Genomic DNA, 17,007 nt, shown 5'->3' with positions numbered 1-17,007 from the left:
TTATTCGAAAGTTCTATATTCTGAATCTTGGTTTTCTTCAATTTTTCTAATTTTCTTTTTCTTGATTTTCATCTAGACAACTATATAATTTTCAGACTACTTTGACTTCACTCCGTTCCTTTCGCGACAAAACTAATTGTGCACTGGAAGTTAAGTGGAACTTGGAATTTCTCGATTTCTTACGACTCTTGACTGCATTTACTTATGTATATGCCTTTTTTTTCTTAAACAAAAAGATTAATTTTTTTCAAAGGTTTAAATATAATACACTTATACAAGTATTTTATCATTCCAAATTTGGTCACTGCAACCAAGCCTACAAGTTTTCCATGGTGATGATGTAGCCCCAATCCGTGTCATTACAAGTCCCAATCCGGACATTGATTCACTTTTAAACTTTTATGGTTTTATTTAGATGACGGTTTTGCGCTATTAAGTTTCCGAAAACCCGAATAATTGTTCCTCTAAGGAGGGTTAGCGCACATTTAACTTTCCGCTTTACTTGCGGAATTTAATTCTGAGCTATCTTTTTAACCTTTTTGGCCGGTATTAGCTTCTTCGCGCGAATATACATTTAAGGTAAACTTTATCCAGCAAAAGACCCCGCTATGTCTCAATCCGAAGCTTTTATAGGCACGAAAAAACAAGTCAAAAAGATGGAGTGATGCGAAACAGAGATAATTAAATAGGGATGGAGATCGATATTTATATACATTTGTCCTTTTTTAATTGTTTTATAGGACATTATCCGACGGTAAATTGTGTTTTAACCCTTGTATTCTTTAATATCTTTTCCGTGGTACCACCCTATCTTACCATGTATGTCTTGCAATTGATATATGGAGTTTCCTTTTGTGGCGAGAACTGTAGCTTTAACAAAAACGGGTGCTAGCTTGGCGTTAAACTTATTCGCTTTGTCGCTCAGAACGAAATTGCGCCGATATACATTTTCACCTACACTAAATGGCTTTACTCTGCTTCGGAGGTTGTAGCGTTGAGCTGATTTCTCAAAAGCATTTTGTGTGTTCTTGGCCAACTCAGTACGCACGAGTCGGAGTTTGTCTATGCGGTCTATTACAAACACTGAACGGGAACTACAGCCAAATCTGAAATCAAACAAAACTGACATCGACGCCTAAATCGAGCCTAACCCTAAACAAAAAACTAATTAAATCGACACAAAAACTTGTAGTATAAGAAATGAAAGAGCAGAAGGGGAAAAGAAAGGAAAGGAAGGGAAAGGAAATGAAAGAAAAGGAAAGGAAAAGAAACGAAAAGAAAAGAAAAGAAACGAAAAGAAAAGAAAAGAAAAGAAACGAAAAGAAAAGAGAAGAAAAGAAAAGAAAAGAAAAGAAGGGAAAAGAAAAGAAAAGAAAAGAAAAGAAAAGAAAAGAAAAGAAAAGAAAAAAAAGAAAAGAATAGAAAAGAAAAGAAAAGAAAAGAAAGGAAAAGAGAGGAAAGAGAAGGAAATGAAAGAAAAGAAAATGAAGGAGTTGAGGACTTTGTTATAGTTGTGTTATTGGTTTAGTATTGAAAAGTTGTCGGTAGATTATGGAAAATGTATCAATACTTTATAAAAAAGTTATTGATTTGTTATCGATTTATTGTTGAAGTCTAGTCAACTTATTATTCGGGCGTCGTGAACTTTTGTCGAGAGTTTATTAATTTATCATAGAAAAGTTATCGATATTTTATAATTGAAAACTTACCGATAACGCAGCGATAATATTTCGCTTTGAATTAATAGGCTATAATATAACTGTGTTGTTTTTGTAGGAACAAAGTCACTCGCCATAGATTTTGGGGAGTGTTATCTATACTGAGAGTCTTTTTCGTATATAGATTAGGCACGTTCCAACGCGCATCATTAAGGTACAATCCCAACTATCTCTCACGACTTATTTGAGGTTATCGAAAGGCTATCGATATGTTATAAACAATTTATCGATTTTCTAGCGATTCCTTTTCGGAAACTTTTATCGTGGAAAATGTATCGATTATTAATATAATACTTATCGGAAACTCGACGATAATATTTTGCTATCAATGATAAGCCGGTAATTAGACAGTATTGTGCTTTTAGCGATAAAGACACTTCCCGAAAGTTTTGGGGAGTTTTGTCGATATTGGTGGTTCTTAGCGGATGTATATAGATTCGATACGTTCCGGTAAAAAGCACCATTAAGTTACAAGCCCGACTATCTCCTTAGTGTCGCCAAAGCCTCGCCTGCTTAAGAAACAAGACTCGCAATGGGTAGGTGAGGTTGACAAGTAGGCTGGGGAAGCTATTAGTTGCGCTGGCAACCCCTTGAGCGAGTTGAACTAGACAACCCTTTGGATCATTTGGGTATTATAGTCGCTTTTTACGACAAGCAAACTTACGCAGGCATATTCTAAGCCCCCAAGCCATCTGGAGGCATTTTAAGACAATAGTTGTCGGAACCAGTTCTTATCGTTAATACGTTGGCGGAGCTCTTCTCAGATAGCCTGAAATTGTTAAATTCATTCAGGTAAAATTAACTTTCTTTTCTCTGTGCTAGTTAAATCACTAACATTAGTTTTCTAACATACATCTATCTGTATGTTTATATATTAAAACATCAGGAGTATTTAGTACGCTTCTTCTACCTCAAAAATTCGATTCTTATTAAAGTGCAGACTCTCTTTAAGAACTTGCATCCCCGTCTTTGCGAAAGTTTCAGGCTTTAGCAAACAATATAATTAAATGCTTCCATTCACACAGTAAGAGGTTGCTCTAATAACAACAAAGAACAAAATTGTTTAAGTAAACATTCAAACTCTGGCATTATTTTCATATTCATATTTGGTTTGAACATTGAGCCTGCAAGCTTAAGCTGAAGAAGGAATTGGAGTAGAGAAGATGTGATGTAAAAACAGTGAAACGAAAGCAAAATCGAAGCAGAATATGCTGCAGGCTTTGATTACGTAAGTAGTGGACAGGATAAGTATACATATGTACGTTGCGTGTATGTGTTTGTATGCAATTACATATATATATATATATATATATACTACATACGCAATGTAAACAAACTCTATAGCCAGTGAGCAGCTTTTCTATGTAGATTTGGTTAACCAGTGAAATATCCAAGTTACACAATCGAACAAAAGTTTGTGGTACATTGGCATAGCCACACTCACATAGAAGTTCAACCTTGCTTTTGCTACTTTAACTGTAGTTGCTGAATACTGTAAGCAAGTTGATAAAAGAAGTAAGGCATTAGATGGTCAAGTTAAGCTGCAACTGAAGGTTTGTAGATATTGCATATATGGTATATTGATATAGCATTGTGGTTATGCATAATCAAAATTGCTTACTCTGCAATGTCTGGCTTGTTGACCAGCATATTTTATGTATTTTAGTTTACCTCGAGGTATGTTTGGCTCTAGGTTAGCAATGAAACCGGCATGCATGCTTTTACTTAGTTACTTATTCAAATAAGTAAATGCAATAAACAGATGTATGTACATGTATATCCTATGTACTGCGTTATACCTGTATGAATATGCCTTAATGCACTGAGTAAACTTTTCATTGAAATTTATGCCAATAATGCTGAACTAAATTCATTGTAAATATGTACACATGAGGGTATGTAGGTAAAATTTGCAAAAAACAATTTGTTAATGGCTAAATCAATGAATATGTTTTTATAACAAATTATTTTAATAAATCAAAATCTTTATATATAAAAATCACATATCACATTGTTTGTCCGCGATGGACTCCTAAACTACTGAACCGATTTTGAATTTGTTTTGCACCCTGTGTGTAGTTTGATCTAGCTTGAAATATAGGATAGGCTATATCTCAGTTTAAAGTCGCAATATTATTTTAATGCCAATTTTTTTGTTTATATATTTTAATAATAAAATGTTACGTACACGCACCGGCACTAATATTCTCAGGTGATGCGGATATATGTACGACCGTGCAATTGGTTGGTGTTTAATAAAACATCGTGCTTATCAATAAAAATATTATAGCGAATGATATCAAGTATAGCACATCACCAGGCCCGTCGAGAGGGGGGGAGAGGGATGACGGATTACCCCCGGACCCGGGGTTTCTGAGGGGACCTGTGATTTAGAAGTACTAAGACATTTTTTTTTTTTTAATTCAGGAGAGTGTTTAGTTGTTCCATGTGCAATTTTAAACCGAATTTCAAAAGCAACGAATATCTGCATTTCGTGTTAATATTATAGTGAAGTGTGAAAAATAAAAATCTATATATATATAAAAGAAAAGGCTAAAGTTGTGCTAGTTGGTAGCCGGTGTTTGAAGAGATGCGTCGATCGATTTTGTTCAAACGTGGACCCGGGTACTCCTAGAATGTGTTTATATAATATGGATACAAAATGAAAGCTGTTAATGGGTGCTTTAGTACAGAGTAATATATTATACCGCTTGGTGACTAGGGTCTGAAGATATAGGCCAAGACGTGGACCTGGATACCCCTAGAATGTGTGGGTAATAATGGATATGAAATAAAAGCTGTTGCTGAGAGCTCTAAAGTAATTTTCATTGTGACATTTGATTTAGTCGCATCAACCTGTCGACACTGATAAATATGCATGCGAAGCCGAAATAGAGACATGAATTAATAATACCAACATACCTATTTACATACTTCCTATTTGATTTGCCTGAAACTTGGTATATAAATTTGCCTATATTAGTATTTGTGATCCTTTTTTCCAGAAAGTAGACCAGAGACGGACTGGGACTGGGATTATGACTAGGACTGGGACTGAGACTCGGAGTGGAACTGGGACTGGGACTGGAACAAAATACATAACACCCTCAGGGACAGGCAATAAGGGATGAAGAAGAATGAGAAGAACGTGAGCGAAGAGAAAAGAGAGAAGGAGACTGAGAAAGAAATAGAATGAGACGATTATGGAGATAGATGAAGCGAAAAAGACGGAGGGAGGAGTGAATAAAAGGATCGGGAAAAAGTGAAGAGGGGTGGGGGGAGGGTAGAGTTAGACGGAAAAAGCTTAATAAAATGTATGCAGATAGGCCAAATTTAGGGCAGAACAACGTCTGCCGGGTCTGCTAGTCTACATATATATATAATTCAAATTATGTATGTATGTAGGCTAGGGCGGGACGATTTAAAAATCGCTCATTGCTCTGTGAAAATCGTATTCTAGGGATCAAAATAACAAACCTTGCCGAAAGAACCATACCTCTAAAACGAATTCTGATGTCCCCCCCTTTGGTTCGAACTTTTGGGTAGGGGCAATTTCAATTCTACCTGCTGTGTCTTGTGGTGGCTTAAAATAAACAACAAAAGCAATTTTACGATCTGCAATTGTGTCACAGTGATACCTTCATTTTTTAAAACGGTTGAATAAAAAACCCACACGACTATGTTTACGACATGCAAATGCATCACAGTGATGCTTTGGTTTTAAAAGGGGGTTGTAAAAACGCTAATTTCTAATAATTTTTTTTAATTTCTTTTCTATTACTAAGTTAAATTCATTTTTTCATTTACATATGTTCTGACTAAATAAATTTCTAAAGAGAAAAATAAACTCCAAAAAGAAAAAATATAGGCATTTCAAAGTGGGATTTTTCAAAATTTGCCCCTACGTCCCAAAGGGGGGGGGGGGGGGCATCAGAATTCGTTTTAGAGGTATGGTTTCTTCGGCAAAGTTTCTTATTTTGGTCCCAAGAATATGATTTTCACAGAGCAATGGGCGATTTTTTTGCCTCCCCACAATTCGACCCGACCTAATGTAGGTATATATCGGGGTCCTTCGTATACGGATCGACCGATCACAATCAAATTTGCACAATTTTCCAAAGCTGGTCGTAGGCTAAAAATAATTTCGATATATAAAAGGGGCGTGGCACCTCCCATACAAATGGAATCTTTGGTACTGTATAACTCTGAAGGTATTCACGCCTACTTACTTACTTAATTGACGCTTAACCGTCTAAACGGTTATGGCCGTCCGTTGCTTCCATAGGCGGGTTCCGATACAAACACTTTCTTGGCCGGACCATCATTTTTCATTCGCATAACATGGCCTAGCCAGCGCAGCCGCTGCGTTTTAATTCGCTGGACTATGCTGATGTCTGCGTATAGTTCGTACAGCTCATCATTAAATCTTCTTCGGTACTTGCCATCGTCAAGGCGTAGAGGTCCATAAATTTTTCGAAAAACTCTTCTCTCGAATACTCCCAAAGCCGCTTCATCTGCTGTTGTCATGGTCCATGCTTCTGCCCCATATAGCAGGACGGGTACGATAAAAGAATTGTAGAGTATGATTTTCGTTCGCCGAGAGAGGACTTTACTTTTCAATTGCCTACCTAGTCCAAAGTAGCATTTATTGGCAAGATTAACTCTTCGCTGGATTTCAGTGCTGATGTTGTTGCTAGTGTTGATGCTGGTTCCCAAATAAACGAAGTCTTTTACTATTTCGAAATTATGGCTGCCAACAGTAGCGTGGTTGCCAAGGCGCATATGCGCTGACTCTTTGCTCGATGACAGCAGGTACTTCGTTTTGTCCTCATTCACCATCAAACCCATCTTTACCGCTTCTTTTTCCAGTTGGGTGTAAGCAGAACTAACAGCGCGGATATTTTGGCCGATGATATCAATGTCATCAGCATATGCCAGTAATTACATGCTTTTATAGAATATTTTTCCAGTTAATTTCTGCAGCTAGTATAATTTTCTCCAGCATCAAATTAAAGAAATCGCACGATAGGGGGTCACCCTGTCTAAAACCTCGTTTAGTTGCGAACGGCTCGGAGAGGTCCTTCCCAATTTTGACTTAGCTTATGGCGTTGCTCAACGTCATTTTGCACAGCCATATAGGTTTTGCGGTTCAGCTCCTTCTCTTGCTGTCGAAGGCGGCTTTAAAGTCGACGAAGTATTCATGCTATAACATTGAAATTCAGAAGTAGTTATACGAGATCAATCCCTAACAAGAGCAAGAAAATTGGGAGGGGGGGCAGAAGGGGGCGTGGCACCTCCCACACAAATGGAATATATCATACTGCATATCTCTGGATGTAGTAATGGTAGGATAATGAAAATTAGTATGACGTTAAGTCCTACCATCTCCAGTAAATGCGATCCGCAAATGCGAGTTTTCAGGACTATGGCTGCCTTACAAACTTAGGTTATTTTAACAGCTAAAGTTTGACTGTAGAGTTGAGTTTGGCGTTATTTCTTTTGGACTATTAGTAATCTGCCGCCGTTAAAAATGTTTGTTAACTTCAGTCTATCTACATCTTCTATATCTACATATATATATAATTCAAGCAAACGAGACAACTTTTCAGTCCATTGACACAGTCGTGGAAGAATCACAAGCTGTGCATTATCCTCTTGTTGTTGTTGTTGTAGCAGTGCTTAGCCCCATCTAACAGTTGCGAGCGATCACAAATTGTCATCATTCCTCCTCATTGATTGATCCTTAAAAAAGGGTCCATAGTAATTATGCTTCTTAATTTGGATCCTCCGCGCTTATGTAATGAGACAAGGCTTATCATCATAAAACGTTTACTGCATGTCATTGAAGCAATGATTTTATCAGGAAATTTCAAAAACAGCAAAGTTTTCATAACAAGGTTTTCAATAATACGGACAGATACGACTCTCAATTTCAAACGTTTCCAATTTCCTATTAGGCTGGCTTTCGCAATGTCTATCAATAAAGCTTAAGGACTGTCATTAGCTGTAACAGGAGTTAATCTTACCAACTCATGTTGCACCCATGGCCAATTATACGTAGCCTGCTCCAGAGCTGGCTCATCGAAAAATCTTTTTATTTGTACTCCAAAATATATTATACAGAAATTGTATGGCCTATGGTTTTCAGCAGTACCTAAATTCAAAAATACACAACCTTAAAATAAGCTTAAAATCTGTATTATTTATTTTGCATATTTTTATAGAAATGTGGAGTGAGACCCACGGGCATTAGCTAGTAAATAATAAGATTTTAAGGTACAAGGAATCAATTTATCTTTTAATGTGTTATGGGCTGCTCCCGCTTAGGCCGCACTTTTCCTCACATTTTTGTCTATTTTTCGAAATGGCGGAGTTTATTAGGCAAACGCCTCCCTTGGCCGGACAGTTTTTCATAAACTTAATTTTAGGTGAAATTTTTAGAACGAATTGCCCTTCATTGGCCAGACGCTCCATTGGCCGGGTGTGGACAGTTACTTGCTAAAAAATGGGATAAAAAAACCTCTGAGAAGATACGAGCTTCTCACTGGCGAACATTGACATCAGTTTTCGTAGCAAATCAACCAAAACTGTTCGTAGATGAACGCTAAATCCTTGTGAACAAATAAAATATAGCCATATATTTTATGATACCTTATTTGATTCACAGTTTTCCCACTTGGTTAATCATGTGAACCTACTTTCTACTCTTCCATCTTTTCCTTACCATTTTTGCCTATATGACCGACGGTGGCAAGGCGGTTTCAATGGGCTTTGTAAGAAATACGTATCTTAAGTGGAAACTGAAATCCATAAGCCGCAAACGAGCTCTGCATTGGGTATCGGATGCACCTAGGTAAAACTCTAAGCCAAATGTCTAGGAAGAGATATACCAAGGTGTCGGTAGTAGCCGAAAACATAGGCTGTCCGCTTATTCTAGCTGGTCAATGCTTGCTTCACCTCACTCGCAGTGGCATTAAATTCCCTCATAAAACAAACTATATGGGTGTCACGGCATAAGCACAACTGCCATACTAATCCTTTTAACCCGAGCTAATACTTGCGAACTGAACGCGACGACCAATATTAGCAGACCCCAGTGGCTTAGGGGGTTTAGATGATAACTGCAACAGGTATTCCTGTCGTAGGAGGCGACTGAAATACGTAAATGATTGAAGGAGTTGTATAACACAACCCTTTCAAGCGGTTTCCACCGAAGTTTATCGCTTTTCCAACCGAATTTGCAACCTCAACTACCCGTAGTGAATCCTGTTTATTTAGCAGGCGAGGCTCTAGCGACCCCAAGTTCCTCATGGAACTAGGGTGTGGTAGGGCGGGATGGCCTTGAAAATGTCATATTAAATCGTTCCCAAAATGGCCGGACTTGTACTTTAATTGTGCTTGTTACCGGAACGTACTTAATCTGTATCCAGCAAAGGAGCATCAAGATTGATAACACTCCTCAAAACCTAGGGGAGTGTCCTTAATGCTACAACAACAACAACAACAACAATAACAACAGCCAATGGTAGGAGACAAACGAATTTTTCTCACTACTTGCTCTCAGCTCCTGGTTATGTTCAACTCAGTTAAGAAAAAAAACCGCTGGGTTGAAATCATATATTTGCAGGTACGTTGGTATTCTTGACCTGGGGTTCACACCAAACTTTCGGCTGAGCTATATGGGCTTACTGTAGTTAAATGGTCAACCGTAATTTCTGTGCTTATAGGGCAACGACCAATGCAAGCTCATACCGGACTGCCCCAGCTGTGATAGCTGTGACTTACGGCGGCCGCGTGGTGTGATTGTAGCGTCCGTATGCCCTGAGTTCACACCCCGGGCAAAGCAACATCAAAATTTTAGAAATAAGGTTTTTCAATTAGAAGAAAATTTTTCTAAGCGGGGTCGCCCCTCGGCAGTGTCTGGCAAGCGCTCCGATTGTATTTCTGCCATGAAAATCTCTCAGTGAAAACTCATCTGCCTTGCAGATGCCATTCCAAGTCGGCATAAAACATGTAGGTCTCGTCCGGCCAATTTGTAGGGAAAATCAGAGGAGCACGACGCAAATTGGAAGGAAAGCTCGACCTTAGATCTCTTCGGAGGTTATCGCGCCTTACATTTATTTATTTATTTTATTTATGGTGGACTTCTTTAAATATATCTCATATTCCTAAAACTTATCCTTGATGGTGCGCGGGGCTTTTGCAAGAAATGACTCAGATCCAAGGAATTCTTAATGACTGCTGCTTCCACTGCTTGTTATCCTCTAAAGATTTGCGGCAAGGTAACCAGGCGATAGGAATATATTTGCAGTCCTTCGGTGTATGTAGTAAACTTGTCTGCGCTAATGTGAACGTACCGAGTTTAGCAAGGATATTTGGCCACGAAAACAAGCTTCCACTCTCTGTAGAGCCTAGGTGGAGGGGCTTGGTAGATGTTATTCAGTTTTAGTTGGAATACCTCTGCTGATGCCATTTAATCGCAATTACATTTTTGCCCTTTCTAATGTTTCGTTAAATTATTAATACCATCTCCAGAAACTGGGGAACTAAAGCTCCTCTCTCAGTCCCACAAAGTGAAACAGAAGCTCGGCTTGCTCCTTATAGGTATATCGCCTTAAATTATTAACACGCTCATGTTAGTTTCACTTGTAAGTATGTTTTTGTGTATGAAACTCTTTTATAACGAAACATAAAATAAAATGTTACGTATACGCACCGGTACCCGTTTTTGTACTCAACTGAGCAGAGCTCACAGAGCATATTAATTTTGTTCGCATAACTGTACCCCATAACGGCATAAACTAATCGATATAGATATAGACTTCTATATATCCAAATGATATCAGCGGAAAAAGAAATTCATTCAATTCACGTCCGTCTCTCCGTAAACACGATAACTTGAGTAAATTTTGAGGTATCTTAATGAAATTTGGTATGTAAGTTCCTTGGCACTCATCTCAGATCGCTATTTAAAATGAACGAAATTGGACTTTAACCACGCCCACTTTTTCGATATCAATAATTTCGAAAAACCGAAAAAGTGCGATAATTCATTACCAAAGACGGATAAAGCGATGAAACTTGGTAAGTGGGATGACCCTATGACGAAGAATGCAAAATTAGTCAAATTTTGGACAATGGGCGTGGCACCGCCAAATTTTAAAAGAAGATAATTTATAAGTTTTGCAAGCTGTAATTTAGCAGCTGAGTATGTAATATTTAATTACACCCGAACTTAGCCTTCCTTACTTGTTAAAGTACTACGGATATACTTGGGTGTTATTAGCTTTTTCTTGCAAAAAAAAAACCTATTCAACTGTTTATTCGACTTAAAATCTAGGAATACGATAACACTTAAGTTGACTTTGTTTTATCATAGATGCCATTCACGTTTGACAAAGAACTTAAATTTTTCACTATTTCTATCTTTTCTTCCTCAAGGTCATGGCAGCCTAACACCACGCACAGCTGCTGGAAAAATTGCCACCATTCTTTATGCACTCATTGGTGTGCCGCTCATGTTGATGTGCCTCTCCAGTTTAGGTGCATTACTCGCCGATGCATTACAATGTACTTATGCGCGCATATGCTGCCATTTGGAACGCAATCAACATCATCACCATCATCATCATCAAGAACAAAAGCATGCTAATAGAGAGCTTCGTGAAAAACAAAAACAAACACAGCATGATCTCTATCAGCAGCAAACGCATCATCTACAAGTGACAGGCGAAAAGAGCGGCCATCTGCTGGAGGCATCTGCTGATGTGCTGGGACTAAGTGGTGGTGGTGGCAACGGTGGTAAATGCTCGAGGCATTGTAGTGCTGACAGTTTGGATGATAGTACGTTGTTGAAACGTGGATTGAGTAGCTGTCAGCAGCAGGAAAAAGGGCATGAGGTAAGTGAAATCTTCTTTTTTTCTAAAAAAAACTAGACAATGTACGAAGTAAGATTTAGCTAAGTTAAGTTTTGAAACTTTTTCTCTATATACATATAAGCATTCTAGCCCACATTTTGAATTAATTCAAAACCAATTTTGTTAGTGTTAATGATAATTCGATAACATTTGCCACAAGCCAACATTGATATCCTCGTTTCAATCCGTATACTTTCTCTAAATTCCTATTTTTCCCGTCTTGCTTTTAATACAAAACCGATCAAAAATAAATTAGCCAAAAGGGAAAACATAACGCCTGCAGGTGTGGGTATTGGACATTATCTCAGTATCTCAATGAATTATGTATTTTTATTTATAACTGAAAATATACCATAAGACAATACAAAAAGCTCAAGCTTAAGCTGTCAAAAATATCTGAGTTGCAAATCGATTTTCTGTGCTTTGAACTGGGGACGTTGGGAGTTTGAAATATTTGATAAGAGAGGGAGTACGAAAGCGGATGCGGAAAACAGTTATGGACTGGCCCTCTTATAAAGAATATTAGAAATCATCAGACCTTTTTTTCTAAATAAATAAAGTGCAAAATTATTTTTTAATTTTTCTTCTGAAGTTTTTTATTTATTTGAAAAAAATCATTCATAGCACAGTAAATAAACAGTTGTGAAATAAATGTCTTGCAAAACAACAATTTCAATAAAACTTTCCTCCTGAAAAATGTTAGCAAAATTATATGAGCCTTATAAAACCAATCATTTGGAACTTGAAATTTCAACGCCTTATTAAGAATTTTTCTAATAAAATTTTTTTTAAAGGAATTTAAAAAAAAATTTACAAAAATTTAAAAAGGTTTTTAAAAATACAATTAAAATAATAATTTTTTTAATACTTATTTAAAAAAGAACGAAATTAAAAAAATATCATTCAAAAATATTAAGCAAGTTTATATAAACAAAACAAAAAATCAATATATTTTTTTCAACAGAAATTAAAAAAATCTTTATTTCAAGCATGCCAAATATTTTTTAAACAAATTTGAAAAAAAAACAAAACATGTCGAATAATGCTTAAATATTTTGACTAAAATATATAAAAACAATAAAAATCGAAAATTCTTTTTTATAAACAAAATATCACAATTAACAAAATATAATATTTTAGCAAATTTATTCAAAATCAATCAATCATTTGGGCTTTCAAATCCTTATAAAAATTTGTGTAATAAACATTTCTTTTAAAAAGGAGTTTCAAAAAACTAAAAATTAAAAATTTAAAAAAAATGTTAAAAACCACAATATAAATGATAATTTTTTTAATACTTATTGAAAAACAATGAAATTAAATACAAAACCTTCAAAAATATTCAAGCAAGTTTATATAAATACAACAAAAATGAAATAATATTTCAATAATTTTTTTTTTTTCAACAGAAATTAAAAAAAATCTTTATATAAAGCATGCCAAATATATTCTTGTTTAAACAAATAAAAAAAAAAACATGAAAAAAATGTCGAATAATGCTTAAAAATGTTGACTAAAATATATAAGAACAATAAATATCGAAAATTCTTTTTTAAAAACAATTTTTTTCAAATTAACTAAAAAAACTTTAAAATTTTAGCAAATTTATTTAAACATAATAAAAAATCAATCATTTGGGCTTTCAAGGCCTTAGAAAAATTTGTTTAATAAAAATTTCTTTTAAAAAGGAATTTCAAAAGAAAAAAAATAAAAAAATTTAAATAGTTTTTAAAAACACAATTAAAATGATAATTTTATTTAATACTTATTTAAAAAAACAACAAAATTTGAAAAACCCCTTCAAAAATATTTAAGCAAGTTTATATAAACACAACAAAAATCAAATAATATTTCAATAAATTTTTTTTTCAACAGAAATTAAAAAAATCTTTGTTAAAAGCATGCCAAATAATTTCTTGTTTAAACAAATTAAAAAAAAAAAACTTGAAAAAAAAAATTTTCGAATAAAAATCCGAATAAAAATCGAAAATTTGTTTTATAAGAAAATGCTTTCAAAATATCTCAATTAAAGAAATATTAAAAAATGTTAGCTTATTTATTTAATCGTAATAAAAAAATCAATAATTCGGTATCAAAGCTTTCGAATTATGACAAATTCTATTTCTCAAAAACGTTGTTTTTTTTTCAACAAAAGTCAAAGAAAAATTACTAAAAACATTTAAGCAAATTAAAACAAATCAATAATATTTTTAAACATAGACTTTACAAAAATGAAAAAAAAAACTTGACCAAACTCATGCAAATAAAATAATATTCAAATATTTTTTTCAAATAAATAAACTCTTCCAAACAGTAATTAAAAAAACTGGAAAAAATTAGCAAATATATTAAATTTTCTAAAGATAAAATAAAAAATATTTTTTAATAAACATTTTCTTTAAGTTAAATAAAATCGAAGCAAACTAATATGAAGACAACTAAAACAAAGTATTTTTAGTGAGTTTTAGAAAATTAAAAAATCTCATAAAAATTTTAGGGAATTTATTGTATATAAAATTTAAAATTTGTTCTAATAACTAATTGCACTTTGTTATAATTTACTAAAAAAAAAAAATAAGCAAACTAAGGAACACTGTAATGATTTTTGCGACATTCCTAATAATTATGAGCCTTCTGCTAACATTTGAATCACTGAACTGTCGAATAAATAACTCCAATATTCGGTACTACAAAATGGTCTTTATTTAGACTACTGTAGGAGTAGTACTTCACAAATTCAATTATACTTCACTACAAGTGTGTTTAAATCAAACTGATTAGATATTCCTCTGCTTGCGCTGCTTTTATAGCCTCTGTTGCCTCGTTCGCATGTTTTTCCTAAGGTTTAGACTTTTCACGAACGTGGAACAGTTGTATCGCATACTTGGTTATTTAGCTATATGCGTGTATATGTGTGAATAACACTTTCTGCGCTTAGCTGATGACTACATGTGTGTATGTGAGACATCTCTTCACTTCGAGCTGCTGGTTATGTGTGTGGAATATTCGTCGTTGCCTTGTACATAAGCGTGGCTGCTTGCTGTTTTGTTGTTGTGATTATATACCAACAGCATAGTGATACTAATATTCGCCACAGTACAATAAAAACCAAATATTTTTTAAATTTTTAAGAAGTTCCAAAATTAATCACAAAAAGTTTCAGCAAATGAATTATAGTTTTCATTTATATAATTTTTTAGATAATAATTAAAGAACGAATTATAACAATATTTTAACATATTTAGACAATCAAATATGTTTTTGAATAAACAATTGGAAACAAAAAAAATTTCAAAACAAAAGAAAATTCTTTAAAAAGTTTGAGCAAATTTTTCGAAAAAACTGAAAATGGATGAATTTAACTAATTAATGAATTAGCAAAAAAAAAAAAATTTAAAAACTTGCAACAATTTAAAAAAAATTTGTTCATATACAAATAAAATTAAATAAATTTTAAAGTCTGACAAGCATTATTTAAACATTTTATTTTTTAATATAAATTTAAAGAAATAATCTTAAAAAAAACTAAGCCAGTTTTTAAAAACAGAATAAAAATCTTTTTTTGAATAACTTTTTTTGTTTTTTAATAAAAGAAATAACAAAAAATGTCCTAAAGTTTTGAGTGTATTTATATCCTCAAATGAAAAACAATGATTTGGTATCCAAGCTTCATAAAAAAAAAAACAAGTGAAAAAAAATTCTAATAAGTGAATTAAAAAAAATAAAACAAACTAAAAAATCTTGCAACAGTTTGAAACAAATTTACAAAACAAATTTCATAAATTTCAAAGTCTGAAAAGTATGGGTTTTTTATTTATTTCATTGAAATTAAAAAAAAAAAAATTATCCAATAAAAAAATCTACAAGTTTATGTATATAAACAGAAAAAAATTAACATTTTTCAATACTTTTTTTGAGTTTTTATTTTATCGGCCTTTTGATAAAGGATTCCATGTTCGAATTCGAGATCGGCATATAACAGTAATTTTCATGATAATTATTCTTTTTTTAATTTTTCTATAATTGAATTTTTTTCTTCTATTCCTCTTACTTAACAGTGCCATCTGTTGCAAACTACTGATAATGTTGGATTTTTGTTTACTTTCAATTCCTGTTTGACATTAATTAACAATTGCTTTTGTTTTGTGGGCCTGTTGAAAAAATAAAAATAATAATTTTTTACTTATAGAAAAGTTCACAAAAAAAAAAAAAAACAATAATTATCACAAAAATTATTTTTATAGGCGAAATGGTTAGTACTGTGTGCCTATAGCGTACTGATGATGAAGGCTTTGCAACATATTCGCTATAGATTTATCAGCAGCGGAGCTATGGCCTAGAGCTCGTATTCGAACTTGTTTTTTTTTTTTGTTCAATGGAGGGATTTAAAAAAAGATATTTTTAAAAGTGTTGAGAAAATTTATATCCCCACAATAAAAATAATTGTTCGGTAGCTAAGCCTTAAAAGTTTATCGTGAGTTTGAATCGAGCTCGAGCTCTTAAAAGTTTATATTTTTCGGTAAACTTACTTTTAAGTTTTGCAACTTTTTAGTCACTTCGTTTATTTCTGCTTTTTCGCTTTTTTTTTTTTTTTGAATGTTTTGAACTACCCCAAAGAATTTCATAACGAGAAACTTCTCCGAGCTTATGTCTTCAACAACAGACAAAATTTTTTGTTTTCATTAGGTTTTGCTTATAAGGCTGTCTAAAGCGGATGTAAAAATTATTGCTCTACATTTGCGTAGGCGAATATTCGCATCATCCATACATGGTAAATCTTCTTTTTATTGGATTTATAAATCTCATTAACTTAATTTTCAATTTACCAATTTTCCTACGCTCGATTTCTTTGCTGTAATATGTATTTATCAATAGTATCAATCGTTTTTCGCATTCTAATATCGGTTGATACAAGTCGATCTTATGCAGACTTCACCAATCTTGTTGGACGCCTCCTTTTAGCCATGAAATACACTTATTTTCACACACCTTGGTTTCTTCATTTTCCGTCGATTTTACTACCAGCTTAAAGCCATATATTTGATTAAGTTTTCTTAAACACTTATCATGTAACTTTTTTTCACTTTTATCCCACTTTATTTTTCCACTCAGTTTAATGTTTATCGCTTTATTGATCCATATTTCCAGTGGGTGGAACGTAATTCCTTACAGGCTGTTTCCCCTAATTATATGTTGATGAGTTCATTTGTCTTGGTTTTCTCTCTGCTTCCCTTATTTGATATTGGCGCAATCTTTTCTTAACGAGTTGCAAAAAAAACACTTAATAAAAAATTTAAATGCGTATAAAACAATAACTTCAGGTTGAGTTAACGACCTCTTTTGAAAGCATGCTACTCAAATACTGTCTAAGC

The 17,007-nt window shown here is 33.7% G+C and overlaps 1 protein-coding gene across 18 annotated transcripts in view; it reads left to right on the top strand.

Moving 5' to 3' along the window:
* LOC137243734 (uncharacterized) overlaps positions 1–17,007 on the top strand; it is an 815,214-nt gene that overhangs the window by 708,682 nt on the left and 89,525 nt on the right. For all 18 annotated transcript variants that reach the window (XM_067771770.1, XM_067771767.1, XM_067771768.1 and 15 more), the window contains one exon: positions 11,160–11,617. In XM_067771770.1, the coding sequence (XP_067627871.1) occupies positions 11,160–11,617 (458 nt within the window). The remainder of the gene's footprint in view (positions 1–11,159; positions 11,618–17,007) is intronic.

The sequence above is a fragment of the Eurosta solidaginis genome, chromosome 3 (assembly GCF_040869045.1).
Source record: "Eurosta solidaginis isolate ZX-2024a chromosome 3, ASM4086904v1, whole genome shotgun sequence".
In the NCBI taxonomy this organism is placed as follows: domain Eukaryota; kingdom Metazoa; phylum Arthropoda; class Insecta; order Diptera; family Tephritidae; genus Eurosta; species Eurosta solidaginis.
This window is presented reverse-complemented; position numbering and strand designations above follow the sequence as displayed.